This window comes from Magnolia sinica, chromosome 6 (assembly GCF_029962835.1).
Source record: "Magnolia sinica isolate HGM2019 chromosome 6, MsV1, whole genome shotgun sequence".
Lineage (NCBI taxonomy): Eukaryota > Viridiplantae > Streptophyta > Magnoliopsida > Magnoliales > Magnoliaceae > Magnolia > Magnolia sinica.
In genome coordinates, this window is record NC_080578.1 from 6041366 (window position 1) to 6057340 (window position 15975).

The 15975-nt window shown below is 39.0% G+C and overlaps 1 protein-coding gene and 1 pseudogene across 7 annotated transcripts; both read right to left on the reverse strand.

Moving 5' to 3' along the window:
• Positions 1–489: 489 nt before the first annotated feature.
• On the reverse strand, positions 490–6752 carry LOC131248063 (nuclear-pore anchor-like). Of its 7 annotated transcripts, XR_009172134.1 has the most exons (8): positions 6550–6752; positions 6385–6465; positions 3666–3731; positions 3321–3573; positions 2212–2333; positions 1877–2132; positions 1138–1209; positions 490–788 (listed from the first exon to the last, which is right to left on the reverse strand). XR_009172134.1 is itself a non-coding variant. In XM_058248110.1 (5 exons), exons 1-4 carry the CDS (start codon positions 2383–2385, stop codon positions 1168–1170), a joined length of 375 nt encoding a protein of 124 aa, XP_058104093.1. In that variant the 5' UTR covers positions 2386–3314; the 3' UTR covers positions 490–788; positions 1138–1167. The 7 variants fall into 7 exon arrangements, 1 of the variants encoding a protein (XP_058104093.1); XR_009172131.1 differs by lacking the exon at positions 3321–3573 and having other exon boundaries at positions 2212–2340; XR_009172132.1 differs by having other exon boundaries at positions 3321–3731.
• Positions 6753–10418: 3666 nt separating this feature from the next.
• Positions 10419–15436, reverse strand: LOC131248064 (pentatricopeptide repeat-containing protein OTP51, chloroplastic-like; annotated as a pseudogene).
• Positions 15437–15975: the final 539 nt, after the last annotated feature.

A 15975-nucleotide genomic window follows, 5' to 3' on the forward strand; every position in this document is an offset into this window, starting at 1 on the left:
GCGCCCTTTCACCGGCGCTTTTTTGGCTGCTGGTAATTCTTAAGTAAGCGCCGGAAAGGTATGGTTTCTGAACACTTTCTGTCGTGCAAAAGCGCCAATAGAAGTCTACACAAGCACGGGGAAAAGTCTTTGTATAGATTTGAGGGGCCCCAGATTTTTTTATTATATATAATTCAATTAAAACCTGTATTTTTTTTAATATTTGAAACATAAAAAATGATGCAATATTAAACAAAATTTCCTGAATAAAAAAGTTCCCAATGCTTAAATTATACACACAAGAAAATGAAAAGCCTGATACTCTGCAAGTCTTAAATCTAAAATCCAAAACATTCATGAATTTCACAAAAAGACCATATCCACAAATGCATTTTCCCTTAAGGCCTGTTTGTTTCACCACGTCCTTTCATCAGTGTAAAATGCAAAACATCCATGTTAACTAAATGAGTAATACATTAAAAGGGCTAGGATATCACTGATCTCCCCAACTGAAGAAAAGACCATTTCATGTCCTACAGGAATGAATGGAATACCGAATACCAATATCAACCAGAAAAAGATAGCAACCATAATGTGGATTACTCTTTCTAAGCTTTCCAAATGCCATACTTATCCAAAGGTGGTGGCCCCCAAATGTTCAGGAACATAGTTTAAGCATGCTTCCAAATGCACCATTAAATATTTATTTACATGAACAAAACAACAAAATACCAGACCTTTTCAAAGTCTTTTCTGGCAGATGCTTCAAGTTTCTCTTTGTAATCATTGTCGACTTGACTCAAATGTGTCTGGATGTGCAATACAAAATCAAAAGACCTCAAATAAGCTTCTGGATAGTATATAGTGAATTAGAATGCACAAGACTTGCAGAAACATCCTAAACCATCTAAGCTTTATACAATTAATTGGGGGTCAGAAACACAAATCTTGTTCTGCCATTCCACTCATGTTGTTTGGATTCCTGATAAAGCAAATATTCAAATCCTTCCATTTCATAAGATTATTTTATAGATGCTGTCACTCTTTTCAGGTCTCTATTTGAACCGGAATGAAGAAAAAAGATATCTGAATCTGCACTTGTATTTTAACTTCTACATTGGTCCGAAAAAAACAACTCAGAGTTTCAAAGTAACATACCTTGCATTGCCCATTCAGCTGTTTCTGTGCTTATTCCTGCACCAGATTGGCCATCTGATGTCGCAAGTGGCACTGAAAGAAAACCAGATAACAAAGTAAATATGTGTAATGGCTGTTATAACTTATAACAGTAACATCCACAGTGTTATGCTTATAAACTTTGAGCAGTACTTATAATGGTATACAAGTAACTTTGATTTTTTATTTTTTTATTTTATTTAAATGGCTCTCAGTTAAAAATACAACAGGATTTTTCTTTTTCCATTTTTTGGTTTTCCAAAATACCCATTACAATGGCCATGGGCATTTTGAAAAACCAGAAACACCCATATAGATAGATAGAAAACACTCGAAAAAGAGGCAATGCCCATTTCAATAGATGAATAAACACCTGAAAGAGAGACAATGGCAATTCAAATCCTGAAGAAATGTGCAATCTACGAATTCGAATTTGGAAGAAAAGCAAATGGCTAAACTACAGTTTGTGTCTGCCACAATTTACCTAGTTGTTGCAACTCATCCAAGAACATATGGCACACATTTACATCAATCTAGAACATGCATAACATGGGCCCACTGTGGATGGAGTGTATCCTGATAATCACACTGATCATGCAACCGTAACTACCAAAAAAATCATCAAATAATCACAAAACAGATTTGTATCCATAACTTCAAATAACTGGAACGAAAAATGAATTCTACTGATCTAAAAATAAATACTTCACATGGAACTTACAGTTGATTTTTCAGCAGAGTAGCGCTCTTCATTAGCAGCAGCAGCATCTTTGGTGGAGCATAACTCCTTCATTGGGGCAATTATGGATCCATGGAGCATGTTAACAGGACAAGAAATGGAATAGCATGCAAATTTAATGAGTCCAAATAGAAACAAGTCAAACCTCCTGCAAAGATGTCAATTTCCTTTCAAGTTCCCTAACTCTCTTTTTATGCAACTTTAGACAGATTGAACAATCTTTAAATTTTTTCTCAACCTGAAAGACCAAACATGAAAAAAGTGATTGAACTGCCACTAACCCTGGTATTTTGAAAGAATTGGTAGAATAAACTTACATTAGCAAGCTTAGCAGACATATCTGCCTCGAATTCAGTATGTGTTCGGCGAAGTTCAATGAGGCTGTTAACTTTGGTCGTTAACTCTTCATTAAGCCAGAGATTATGCTTTTCAATAAGTTCTTTTTCCTGTCCAGTACAGGTTTCTCTCATGATAATAATAATAAACTGCATCCATTTTCAAGCAACAAACCGTAAAAACCATATGGCTACAATCAAAGGCCTACTAGAATTTTGTTTTAGCAAATAAATGAAATATATTACTAAAGGAATAACTTACAAACCGTGTTGCAGGAATAACAAAGCCCCTATACATCATGGCATACAGAAAATTTGCCAGATTAAACGAAATGTTTAATCTGAACAATAGACCCAAACACTACGCCACAAGACTGGACCACCCACAGAATTTTGAAGATAATGACACCAATTCAATGATAGACCCCTTAATTCAATGATAATGACACTAAGTATTCAAATTGGATCAAATACTCAGCGCATTTAGAGACCTAGTTATGTTTTGTTACAGGATTTCAAAGTCTAAGACCCATTACAACAAAGACATAAAGAACATTAGAGATTCTAGATTCCAGAAGGAAATTAAAAAAAAAAAAAAAATCTACAATGGAACCAAAGTTGCAAGTTGGGTTGGCACAAAGAAGCTACCCAATCAAAAAGAAAAGGCCCCAGCAAGGTTAGCTGAACGACTTGACATGCCAAGATATGAGAAGAGCACTAGGATCCCTTTACAAAATGCAATCAGCAATTAAATGCTTCTAAGCATCCCTTGCTAACCAAGTTCATTGAAGCCACAGATCAAACCCTCTTCTAGCATATTGGATGTCCCTTGGTTGGAGGAACTGAGCAGGCATCATTTGTTTCCACCCAAATTATCCATCCATTTAATTTTTCAAGTCCTACCGAAAAGGAACCTCAAAACAGAGGGGAACGTGAAATGGTTCCTGTTTCTCTCAATACCTCGAACAATGGGCAGTTGATGATTAGTATCCATCTCCTGAATCAGTATTGCAAGTGTTCTGCAGGCCTCAGGGTACATCCAAATAGAAACTTGCGTTATTAAATAAAAAAGAGAGAAAAAGAAAAGAAACATAATAACTCAACCTGTATCACAAGCATGTGGTTTGCTATCATGAGTTGAACAAACCAACAAGCATCACTTATTCCAATGAACAGTAACAAGTTGAAACAACACGTGAAAAAAAAATTACTATCTTTCCCAACAGTAAGAAGGAACTAAAGAATATAGAACATTTACTCAATAATAGTTACACTAACACCAAAAAAGACATGCATCCAATTGCAATCGCCAATAACAAAATTTGGTCACCAAGTCACATCTTGCTGATCAATAAGCATGAAAATATATCAAAACAAAAACAGAGCAAAATGATCTTTCATTTGAAAAGACTAGTGAACTGAGCATTCATCCATACCGTATGTCCCAAAATCTTAGTCCTTCATGTCCAGCAGTCACTATTACATTTGCACTCTCTGCATCTCTGCACATCATATACTTGCATTTCAGACAAATCAATCAAAAAAATAAAGAAATAAATAAACACACACACACACACACACATAAAAGATAGAAATACAAGATCATCATTGTCTACTTCTTCTTAGCCTTAACCCAGTTAATTGGGGTTGGCTACATGAATATTGTTCTAACATTCCACTCTAAACAGTGACTCAGTGAGGATAGACAGCTTGGATGCTTGACACATCAGCCAGCTTGGCAAGTACAGTTCGGAGGGGCATGGAATGGTAGGCATGCATTATAATAATTAGCAAGCCTCCATAAAGCATTATAACAAGAGAACATAACACCTACATTGCTGAAGAAATGCGATTGCTGTATCCAAAAGATGAAATTAACAAAAATAAGACTCATGCTTTGCTAGCACCACAATGACAACTATAAAGCCTTCAGAGGAAACAAAAAAGTTAGCCAGATGAGAAGTTTCAGCCATTATCTTAAATAGCTTACACTACCTTCAACCTACATAGCTCATTAAAATAGCTTTAAGTCACATGTAGTAGATACCAGTGTTCGAAGTATCGGTATCGCTATAAGTTTCGCTAGCCAGGGATATGGAAACAATATCGATATCACCGAAAATATCGCTGATAACCGGAAATGCGGGGAAACATGGGAAAAACGGTGGAATTTTCAGCGAAACTTCAGGAGATGTTAAAATGTACATATTTGCATATTTAGAATTTAAAAAAAAAAAATGCGAAAAAAATGCATATATAACTAAAGTTTCCATTTAATGGGGCCTTAAAAGCATGTGCTGTTGTAAGAAATCAGTCCAATCATCCCATCCGGCCTATTTAACAATCCAACCTTTCATCCAAACATCCATCGATATTGCAAAATATCAACAACACATGATATTTAACCAAGAAATCATTAACAATTGGAAAGGAAACGAAAGATTGTGGTCTCAATATCGTGCATGTTGCGATATCAATAATATCAAGATATTATCAATATTATCAATGACAAATTGAACACTACATACAACCATGTGCCCATGAAAAAAATTCGAAATAAAAAATTTTCTAATAAACAAAATTTTGATGCTATCAAATACGTTGGCGATAGTATTGAAATATCATCAATACACTTATGATACAAGCATTACCTAGAATTTACACAGTCGAAAATAATGGTGATACATTGGCGATATTGATGCATTGGCAATACAAGCGACACCTAGAATTTACATAGTTGAAAATATTGGCGATACTTAGTGATACATTGCTAATACCTGGAATTTCTGATATTACCGGCATTATCGGTATCGCTACCAATGTTATCGGTATCGCTGAGCTGGAGATAGAGATAATATCGGAGATATTTCGATAATATCGGAGATAATTCGAACACTGGTAGATACTACACACAACGTAGCATATGGTACAAACTACATAGCTCACATTCCATCAATGGGCAGGATTAAACAGCAGCCCACTAACAAAAAAAAAAAAAAAAAAACTAGAGGATCATATAATTTCTGCGAAGACTTCCAAACCTTCTATTACTTTATAAATCTAAAATGGTTGTGGAAAATGGACATCTGGGCGGGGCCTAAATGTAAGGGGCACCACCGACTTATTTAGCATTGGTGGGTGCAGCCCTGCCAACCCAGAGCCCAGAGCCCGACATGGGATGGGCTAAGCTGGGCCTGGGTTCAGGTCCCGATCCCAACAGCTAGACTTCCAACTGATTTGGCCTGGCCAAGGCCACTGGCCATCCTAGCAACAATGGCTTATTACTTCTCCCAAGTGGTTGGTGTGGATGTGCCCATCAAAATGATGGGACCCATCATGCTGCCATTGGGGCACTCTTAATCTCAATGTTTCTTCTGCCTGAGACAGAGGTTGGACCTTTTGTCTCCCCATGAGCGAAGAACAATGCAAAAAAGCAAGGGTCTAATCAAAGGTGCTATTTGCCAACCAGCTCAGGCTAGAAAGTCAGGAAGGGGATCAGCCTACCATCGTTGGTTCTGAAATTGCAGCGTTGGTAATGAAATTGCAGCCCTACCCCCATGCCATCACAGTCATACAGCTCCATCTGGGGCTCAGCCCATCCACTGTTGGTCCTTAAATTGCAGCCGCATAACTGTCATAGAGCAAGATCTTGGGCCAAAATGGAAAATGTTGTCAAATCTAAACCCCAGTTGTACCCATCAAGATTGAAAATTGAGGCCTCGGCCCCACCCTCTGGAAACTTGACCAAAAACATTCAAACCCATCCAACGGTTGCATGGCATTTACCAAGCTAACACCAATAGAAAGAAAACCCGTGATGGCCAGTAAGAAATTGAACTCAACATCAAATATCCAAATATGAAATGTATCAAATCAATCCTTTTTTTCAACATCAAATATCCAGATATGAAATGTATCAAATCAATCCTTTTTTTACCTGTGCCTACAACTTCACATATGGTTTTCAAAATGGATCAAAATAGGAAACGATACTCTTGAATTATCTAATCTTGATAAAAACATAGCAATCAATCGATCAACCAAATATGTTGTGATAAACTCGCATTCCATGTTGTACCTCCCATCATAAGGAAAAAACCCTATAAATCAAACAAATCATGCTGATAAGAATGATGATAACTATAGATCATGTACCTTCGCTTCTGTGCAAAACAGAGCATAGAAACAACAAAACCCTAGAAATCCAAGGAAGCAAATGACCCAGTGAATCTCCTCCTGTAAAACCTCAAATCCAGACAAGTAAACAAAACCATTAAAGTTTCAAAAAGAAAGAGAGAGAAAAAAAAAAACCATCGAGACCTTATTCGCTTGCCGCTCTCTCAAAACCTGGAGCAATCCCAAAACCAGGGAGATTCGTGAGAGGAATGAGATGCAGAGAGAGAGAGATGGAAGGGAATCAGGGGAGTAGAGGGCCGGGAGAGAAAGGAAAGGGAATCGGGGGCGTAGGGGGCGGGAGAGAGAAAGAGGGAAGGGAATCGGGGGCATAGGGGGTGGGAGAGAGAGAGGGAAGGGAATCGGGGGCGAGAGAGAGAGAGAGAGAGAGAGAGAGAGTCGGGCGGGGAGCTGCTAGGGATTTTTTTATTTTTTATATATATAGCATATGCCTTGCCAGTGCCCGTTATTACACAGCGCCGACAAAAGGTAATCTACAGCGTCGTCTATGCCCCATATTGTTGTAGTGTGATGATCAGATGAGCCAAAGTGAATTTTGAGTTTTTTGGGTGTTGTACATTATGTTTTATGGTGTGGCCCACCTAATAATTCAATTGAACTGATCTTTTGTTTCTGTTCATCATGGTGGGGTGTACCTGTTGGAAGGGTTGGGTATCATACACACCACATAGGCCCCACAATGCTGGACTCCACGACTAAAGAAAGAAAGTTTTAAAAAAAAAAAAAACAAGGGCATTTCAGTCTTTGGTTCGATGTTTGTCTCATTTGATCATGATGGGGTGCACTTCTCGGGCAGGTTGGATGTCATTCACACACCACCTAATATTGAACCGGACTGATTCTTGTCTGCTCATCATGGTGGGGCGAATGTGCTGAAAGCTTTGGATGTCATACAGACACCAGACAGCCCCACAATGCTCAACTCCATTTCTTTTTAGGAAAATAATAATAATAATAATAATAATAATAATAACAACAACAACAATAATAACAATAACAATAACAATAATAAACAAGGGCATTTCAGTCATTTCCATCCCAAGAAGTACATTTTAAAAAGTCAAGCCATTGTTGGGTAAAATCAGAATTCTTGATGAATTTTGCATGAAAATCCCATAAAGATAGGTGTAAATAATACACTAATTGTTTTTCTTTTTTTCTCTTGATTTTCAATCGAGTCCTCTCTATGCTCGTATTATGCCTAGTAAGGCATAACTTGGAGTTGGGTTCGGAATCCTGAATTTTAATCAAACAAGTATACATAAATTCAAACAAAATTGCTGTCATTTAAATTAAGACAAAAAACATGGCCCTGAAAAGATTTTATTTTGTTTTTTTCCTTCTTCTTGACTTAGTCAATGGGAAATGGGTAGAAAGGATTCTTTTTTCTTTCTTTCTTTTTTTTTTCCCCCTCTTTTTTGGTTTTTTTTTTTTTTGAAAGGTGAGTAGAAAGCATTCATTGAGGAACTTTTTTTTACTCTTTTTTTTTTGTGGTATAGATTTAAATTAGAACATGGCTTCATAATCTAGCCATGATCATAATCTAGGGAAGAGGTCCTATCCATTGCTGAAGCACCAAAATTGCGGATGCAGATAGGATACAAACAGTTCATTCACCAGATATAACTATGATACAACCATGCATCAAACAGTACATAGAAAAACTGTAAATGTAACGAAATGGATGGAGTTGACTATGTTCTTGAATTGAGAATGATCTCTTTCAATACGTACCAGTTACATCTGCCAGTTGGATGCCTTGTAAGTTCTTGATCTGAGTTGCATGAATCACCCATCCAAGGTGGTTCTCTGTTCTGGAGTTCCCACCCTGCTTTGAAGCTCCTGGTATGTTGGACAATGAGATGCATCCATGTTGTGTCCATTGTGATGATGAAGTTAAAGATGGAAGCTGTATGTGTAATTTAAAATTGGGTTGAACTATTTATTTCGAAGATGAGCAGTCATTTTCAGGTATCTGAAGATAAGCAGGACACAGCGAGATACTGTTATCTACTTACAGGGAGGAGGCCAAAGCTTTCGAAGGCATTGCAGAAATGTCAACCATTCTTCTGTCCATCCTCAGGTTTTGAAATTTTCTGCAAGATTATCTGTTTTGTTGATGAAGAAACACAACCTTTGCCTGAAAGCTTCAAAATCTGAATTTAAGAGCAAGAAAGCAATCACTGGAATTCCTTGATTCAAGCGATCAAAATGGGATGAAATTCCTTTCTAGAATGCTGAAAAAGAAAATAATCAGCACTACAGAAAAACAAAGATTGCTCTCAAGAGATGACTGCAGAACTCGTACATTTCTGATTAACAGACAAAATAGAGGAAAATTCAGATGGAATGTGAATCGAAAGCCACGAGAAAATGCTACAAACCTGAATGCTAGATCAGATGTCTTTAAAAATAAAAATAAAAAAATTCAAATCAAGGCTTTTATCAGACTTACAACCATCAAGCATCCATTCAGTTACCTGAATCCAGTTGGATTTATATTGGTGCCTTGCTAATGGCATCTGTTTCCCAACCCAATGGCATCCGAAATGGATTCGGTTAGCCTAGTCAGTCCTGATACAGTTAACTGGTACATGAACCAAATCCGAGTCATTGACAGCCCTATGCTAAGTGGATGGAGTTTCAATTGTGCTTAGTAATCTGGGAATCACATGGTTTTTCAATCTTGCTACATAAGGCAAAGGATCTGGTGCTGTGGCTCTTTGTGATTCTTGCTTTCTTTCTTTCTTTCCTCTTTTTTTTTCCCCTTTCTTTTCCTTCTAGGATCAGCACTCTGATTTCATCCTTGCACATTGATGCAATACTCCACTGTTCATCGGCTTGGACCTACTATGGATTGGTCATCAAAATTTTCATTGATAGAAAAATTCTTGGGCATCAGGATTACAAATGGACTGCAAGAAGGGGGAAAAAAAAAAGTGCAACCGTTAGTCCGCAGTCAATGAGCGTCCCCATATGACCAAGGTGATTCTTGGGGTACGAGTACTACCATCTGTAAGGCCCAATAGAAGAACAGTCTGGATCATGCATGTCTGCCATGCACATGTTTCTGTTCTACAAGTCCAAAATAAGTTGCCAGAGTAGCCATTTGCAAAGAGAAGAACTTTGAATGCTCAAGAAGATTCAATGATTTTGAAAGCCTTCCCTACAAGAGAGTGGCAATCTGCAAAGAGAAGAACCTTGAATGCTCAATAAGATCCAATGGATTTGCAGATCTTCCCAAAGTAGATAATTGCTAAACAGATCCATGGGGGCTGTCCTTACTTTTCTTTTCTTTTCTTTTCATTTTTTGATAGGTAAGCATGGGCTCAAACCCAAGACCTCTCAATGTGGAAACGTACTGTCCACCACTGAAGCACGGGCTTGAACCCTAGGGGTGTCCTTTCAATACGGACGTGTTGGAAAATCCTTCTCAAGGGTTTTCCTTTAAATACTGACAATGTTGGGAAATGTTTGGCAGACCACCTTTGAGCCTACAACATGTTTCCAGTGTACAGATCCCAAAACATGAACCTCTTCTAATGCATTGCCATGCATACTCAGTCATAAGCATAACAGAGTGATGGATGTGGACTTTAGACAACCAAAAAGTGAAAGATTGATCATTTGAGAATGAGAAAAGGAGCCTATAATTTTAAGTCTTGGCATCACCATCTTCTCTTCCCTTAGTCCATGGGAAGTGTAATTGGGTTGTACTAAATAAAGTAAGCCGATCAGAAGATCAATCATACTCAAATGTCCAAAAACATTGATAAACTCAGAACTCACACAAATCAATGCCAAGCTCTGATTAGCCAGTTGGAACTCTGATTTTGTACAAAATCAGCTGCTTCAAACAGCTACGATGAGGGAAATAACTAGTTTCCGATTTTCTAGCTAGTAAATATAACATGATAAAAATACAAAGATTCTTCATGAATTGCTTCAAATTGCTAGTCCTAGGAAAAACAACTTGAAATACAGCTCAAAACCCATGACAATGAAAAGTCTATCCAGATATAGAAGCATCTTGCAAACCAGTGAAACTCTGTTACTATATTCAAAACTGTCATTCTAACAGGTTTTTGATTTTCTAACTAGTAAATATAACATGATAGAAATACAAAGATTCTTCATGAATCGCCTCAAATTGCAAATCCTAGGATAAACAATTTGAAATACAGCTTGAAACCCATGACAATGAAAAGTCTATCCAGATGTAGAAGCATTTGTAAACCAGTGGCACTCTGTTACTATATTCAAAACTGTCATACCAACCTTAAGACCTTTGAGATGGGTCAAAAACAAGAAGCACCCATGGTAAAGTGTACCCTTGTGCCATCAAGCCAGGGTGTCCTTTGCACTGTCATGTTGAAAGCAATCAAAGAAATTCTCATCACCACTGTAACCTGAAGGCTGCTTGTCAGAATCGGACTCAGTGTCAAAGCCAACATATTGATCTTCTGCTGCTCCATTTATCAATGTTTGACCATCCACACTTAGAAGGTCTTTCAAATCATCCAAAATGTAAGGCTCTGTCAGTTTCCAGAACCACACAGCATTGCTTCCTTGGAAACCAATCCAAAACACACTCCCCTTTTTCTAACCCTGCAACCTAAAGATTTTTCTTTCAGTGTCTTGACAATCCTCTCAACATCTTCATGGTTTGCATGCCTCACCTTGAGCAAAATATCCCCCGAGGAGCTCCTGTGGCCACCATACATGTACCAGTATGCTAAGACACGTGCTGACAACCACCGATGGATGAGCTTTGGAACCATGGGTCGGCCTTTTGGCAAGAATTGATCAGCATAAAATCCAAAATAAGAGTGTTCAGTGGTAGAAAATCGAAATGGTATATCATCATTTCCATTGCTTAGCCTGCTAGCAGAATTCAACCACTCATAGTAGCATTCATGTATATGTATCCTCAAAAGATTATGGACATCAGAACGGTCGTTGAATTCAAAATGGATTGCGTGATTCCTCCGATCTTCATCTGAATATATTTGTACGCCACCTAACAGCAAACCAATCAAAATCTCACGTTGTCCTTTATCAAGTTTCAGGCTAATCGGCTTTTTAACTACCTTTCTGTTCAGGCTTAGAACATACTTGATTTTTTCCATTAGTGGAGGATCGATGTCATATTTCTTCTGGCACATCATGTCGTAAAGCTTTTCAGCCTTCACAAACTGCCCAGAAGCAAGATATCCTCCTAAAATAATGTTGCACGATCGGGTGTTAACACCAACTGGTGCATTCATGTGCATTTCATTGAAGATCTCCTCAGCCTTCTCAAGACCGCCAGTGCTTACCAGAGAATCCAAGTAAATAGTGTAAACAGTTCGGTTGGGACGGCATTTCAAGAGGCACTGAGAGAATGAAGATTCCAGCTTATCATGCAAGCTCAAATTAAAGTACATAATCATCATATCAATATAGGAAGGCATAAGAGGCTTCAACCCACTGTCAAGAAATTCACTCATAAGAGTTTCAACAATTTCTGTCTCTTGGGCTTTTGACATTACCTCAATGATTTTATGATAAGCCACAACACTAGTGGATGCAACAAGATCCTGCATCTCCCTGAATATCCCCAATGACTTCATGGGTTCTCCAACTTTCGCATAAACTTCCATTCGATAAACAAAAGCTTGAGAAGGCAGACCACAGCCAGACCCTAGCATTTTAGCCCAGGTTCTTTCTGCTTCCTCCACATTCCCCTCCTTGGCACAAGCTCTCATCACAGAGACAAGCACATCCCTGCTCTCTTCAATTCCTTTACAGTGCATCTCTTCTCTCAAAGCTGCAATCCTTACCATATCTATGACATCTTGATAGCTATGAAGCCAAATAAGGCCAGCATAAATTTCCTTGTGTATTTCAAGTTCGGACGTCACCAGATTATGGAAAATGAATTCCGCCTGCTTCAAATAATATTTCGATGAACCTCCTGGTTTACTGACAAGAGCTCTGAAAAGAGAATTGTGTAAGCTAAGCCGAGGCCTGTAGTCGCCTAACTGAATCATACGATTGTAAATACCACATGCTTCCTCCAAGTAACCTTGAATGGGGGCACTGAGATATGCAACAGTCAGGATATGAAATGTAGATTCGCTTGGCACATGACCCTGGTTAATTATCTGATCAAATATCTCTCGGCACTTGGAGACTTTCTGATCCTTGCCAAGGTAATCAGCTAGCCTGGTAGCAAGAGCATGATCAAATTGGAACCAATGCTGCTGAATCATCCATTTATACACCTGAAATTAAATAGTGCCAATTTCGCTGAGCAAATCTACCTCAGTCAACAAAATCAAGGAATTCAATGACCAATAAAAAAAGAACAACATAAATTCAGACATTGCTACCAACCATTGGTCATAATCAACCAAGTTCCCTGCAGTTGAAAGTAAAATAGTCACTAATTTTTTATGATGTTTGAAGGTCAATGAACACTTATGGTGCAGAACAGTACAATCACCCAATGAGTGACCACAAAGTGGTCCCATTGCTGGTGGATCAAAGATAAAACCATTGGATCATATAGCAAGCCTATCCCAGGGTTCTCATAAAAGATCTAGCAAATCAAACCGTCCAGATCGAATATCTGAACAATACATCTGTCCCAATTGAAGATTTGGACCATCCTACCATCCAGATTGAATATCTAGATCATATCAGGAGTCAATATTGATCTAATGGACGATCAATGCCTTATCAATGGTCCATATCACTGTTCGACCAAGATTGGTGATCTGATTGAACTGTGTGAGCCACAATAACAAATCGAATGGTAATCTTTCAAAAAATAATAACCAATCGAATGGTCCAGATCACCAATTGGTTGGACTATGGGGCCCACCAACTGAATTCTGGCCACAAGTCCAGCCATATAGCCTTTTTTGGGTTACCCACAAACCATAATTAGTGAAGGACTTTGCACAGCTGTACAAACTGAAAATGCCTAAACAGTTGTGTATGTTCCAAAGTCGATGTATGTAGTAGCTGATAGAAATTGGACTCTTTACTTTATTTCCATATTTAATTGGTATTTTTATCACTGAGTTAAAATAGTTGACAAGAATTAAGTATGTGAAAGGCAGCTAAAGAGGGACTCAATCTCTTCAATGAATCTCTCATAGTTTGTTACAGTAGGAGAGTCCCTGGACACTGTTTAATGTACTTGAGGACCTAGCTTAATGTGTTCCATTAGTCCGAGGGCCTTTGGCATACTGGTTAGGTTCTTAACATTTGATATCAGAGCCAAACACCATGTCTCGTATTCAAGTACCAGAGGCGACGACCTATAGAAAGGAAAACTTAGCCCAAAGTGGAAGTCCCCACAAGGTGGGGCAGGGCTACCTAGACAAATGTCGAGTGCTGCCACAAAGTGGGCTGCTGTGGATATCGTCTACTTATCATGATGGTATGTTACGATCCTCAATGGTATAAGGGCCTGGCTTGATGTGTTCTATCTATCTTGGGGCTTTTGGCATATGGGTTGGATTCTTAGCATTTCGCATCAGAGCCAACTCCATGTCTCGTATATGAGTCCCAGATGGGTGAGCTGTGGAAAGGGGAATCTAGACCAAAGAGATGCCACGAGGTGGAAACGGTTAACTAGACATAGGCCAGAGCGAGTGTAGCCACAGAGTGGGGCCGTCATGGATGCCAACTGCTTATCACGGTGGTATGTTATTATCCTCGATGGTTTAAGAGTCTAGCTTGACACGTTCCATCTGTCCTCGAACTTTTGGTGGAATTGGTTAGGTTCTTAATTTTTGGTATCGTGATTGTTTACAATCCCTAGTGGTTTAAGGGCCTAGCTTGATACGTTTTATCAGTCTTGGGTTAGCCTTTTCCATCGTCAACAAAACTCTGACATTTTTTCTTATTCCATGGAGTTTACATCATCATAAACAAGAAATAAAAAATAAAAAAAATCAACCACTCTCTCTATGATTTGGGGATTTTTTTATTTTTTATTTTTGCACATGCACTCACACACCCCACGCACGCCCGCGCACTCACACCACAATGGGTGCTAGAACACATGACCTCATGTTGAAACTCTAGTTAGTCTACCACTGACCCATAGGGTGGCAGGCGATTTGGGGATAAGATATGAGTTTCAGAACTTTTTAGACGACAATGTCGCAGACAATTCAATCTGAATTTGCAGAGAAAATTAAAAGACGAAATCCCAGTTTGACTAATTAGTATGCAGATTGATTTGTTTCATCATCACTCTCTCACAAAGCCGTAGTTCCAAGTGAAACAGTCAATAACATGCAGCAACAAACAGATAGAGTGCAAGACAAAGGGGATGCGAAGTTCCATCTAATGACCCTGAAACCGGCCTCGTTTTCCCGAATGTGCATACAATGAACAGAGACATACGTGGCGCCCTCCTGTGTCATCCACTTGCGCTGACCATTGAGGATCCTGATGAGAGTGGCAGGCTTATGGGAGGGAAGCTCCTTGCACAACCAAGCGTACCTTGACCTCTTCCACTGTTCGGGAATATCTTCAAGCTCCCTCACCTCGAAGGAAGGCGACGGAAGCGACCTAAAATCCGTAGCGGCAGTGGCGAGGGATGAAGAAGGGTCAGGGAGTCCGAGCTCGTCTCCGTCCTTGGATTCCAGGTGTTCGACGAAAGCAGCAGCAACAACAGGGCGGGGTTTTGACGTAGAGAAGAGATGGAAACGGTCCGTCTTCTTAGAGTCTTGGTCGGAAGAGAAGAGGGAGAGAAGGAGAGGATGAGAAGGGGGCGTGGTTCTGTGGTGGTTGCGGCAGAAGGAGAGAGCGAGAGCGCTGAAAGCCCTAAAAGAAGGAGAAAATGAGGAGGAGAAAGAGCGCATGGAAAGACGAAAGGTTTAGATTTGGAAGGAAGAGATGAGGGGAGTCGAAGATGGGAGCTCGTTGGCGCACCAGGTCCTATAACGCACACCAAGCATTTCTTCAGCATTTCTTCTCTGCTCCGCGGCCTATTTGATTTTCCATGATACTGGTAATGCCGGGTAAATAAGTATTATTTTTTCACGTTGTTTGAAAATGGGAGACTAATTCTGCCTCCAAAATCGATACAAAAGTGTTGGCTTAAATATGTGGACCCCACCATAATGAATATGATATATCCGAACCATCCATCGATTTTCTTAGAATAATTTGAAGTATGAACCGAAAATTGAGGCAGATCCAACATTTAAATGGCCCACATGAAAGGAAACCGTGATTCGTCCACGGTTGAAAGTTGTTTCCTTTACCGGGCCCACATTGAGGTTTTTTCATCATCTAGACCGTTCATAGGGTCACAAAGACATGAATAAGGGAAAAACACAAATTTCATCTTGATTCTAAATTGTTAAGGGCCCTAGAAAGTTTTTTATTGTAGGCATTTGATTCCCACTGCAGTGTAGTCTATTTGAGCTTTGGATGTGCCTCATGATTTTTTGCTGATGCCCTGAATTTAACTGGCATGACAAATGAGCAGTGTTGATAAGTCATATACATCATGATTGGCCCCACATTGATTTTGTAAATTTT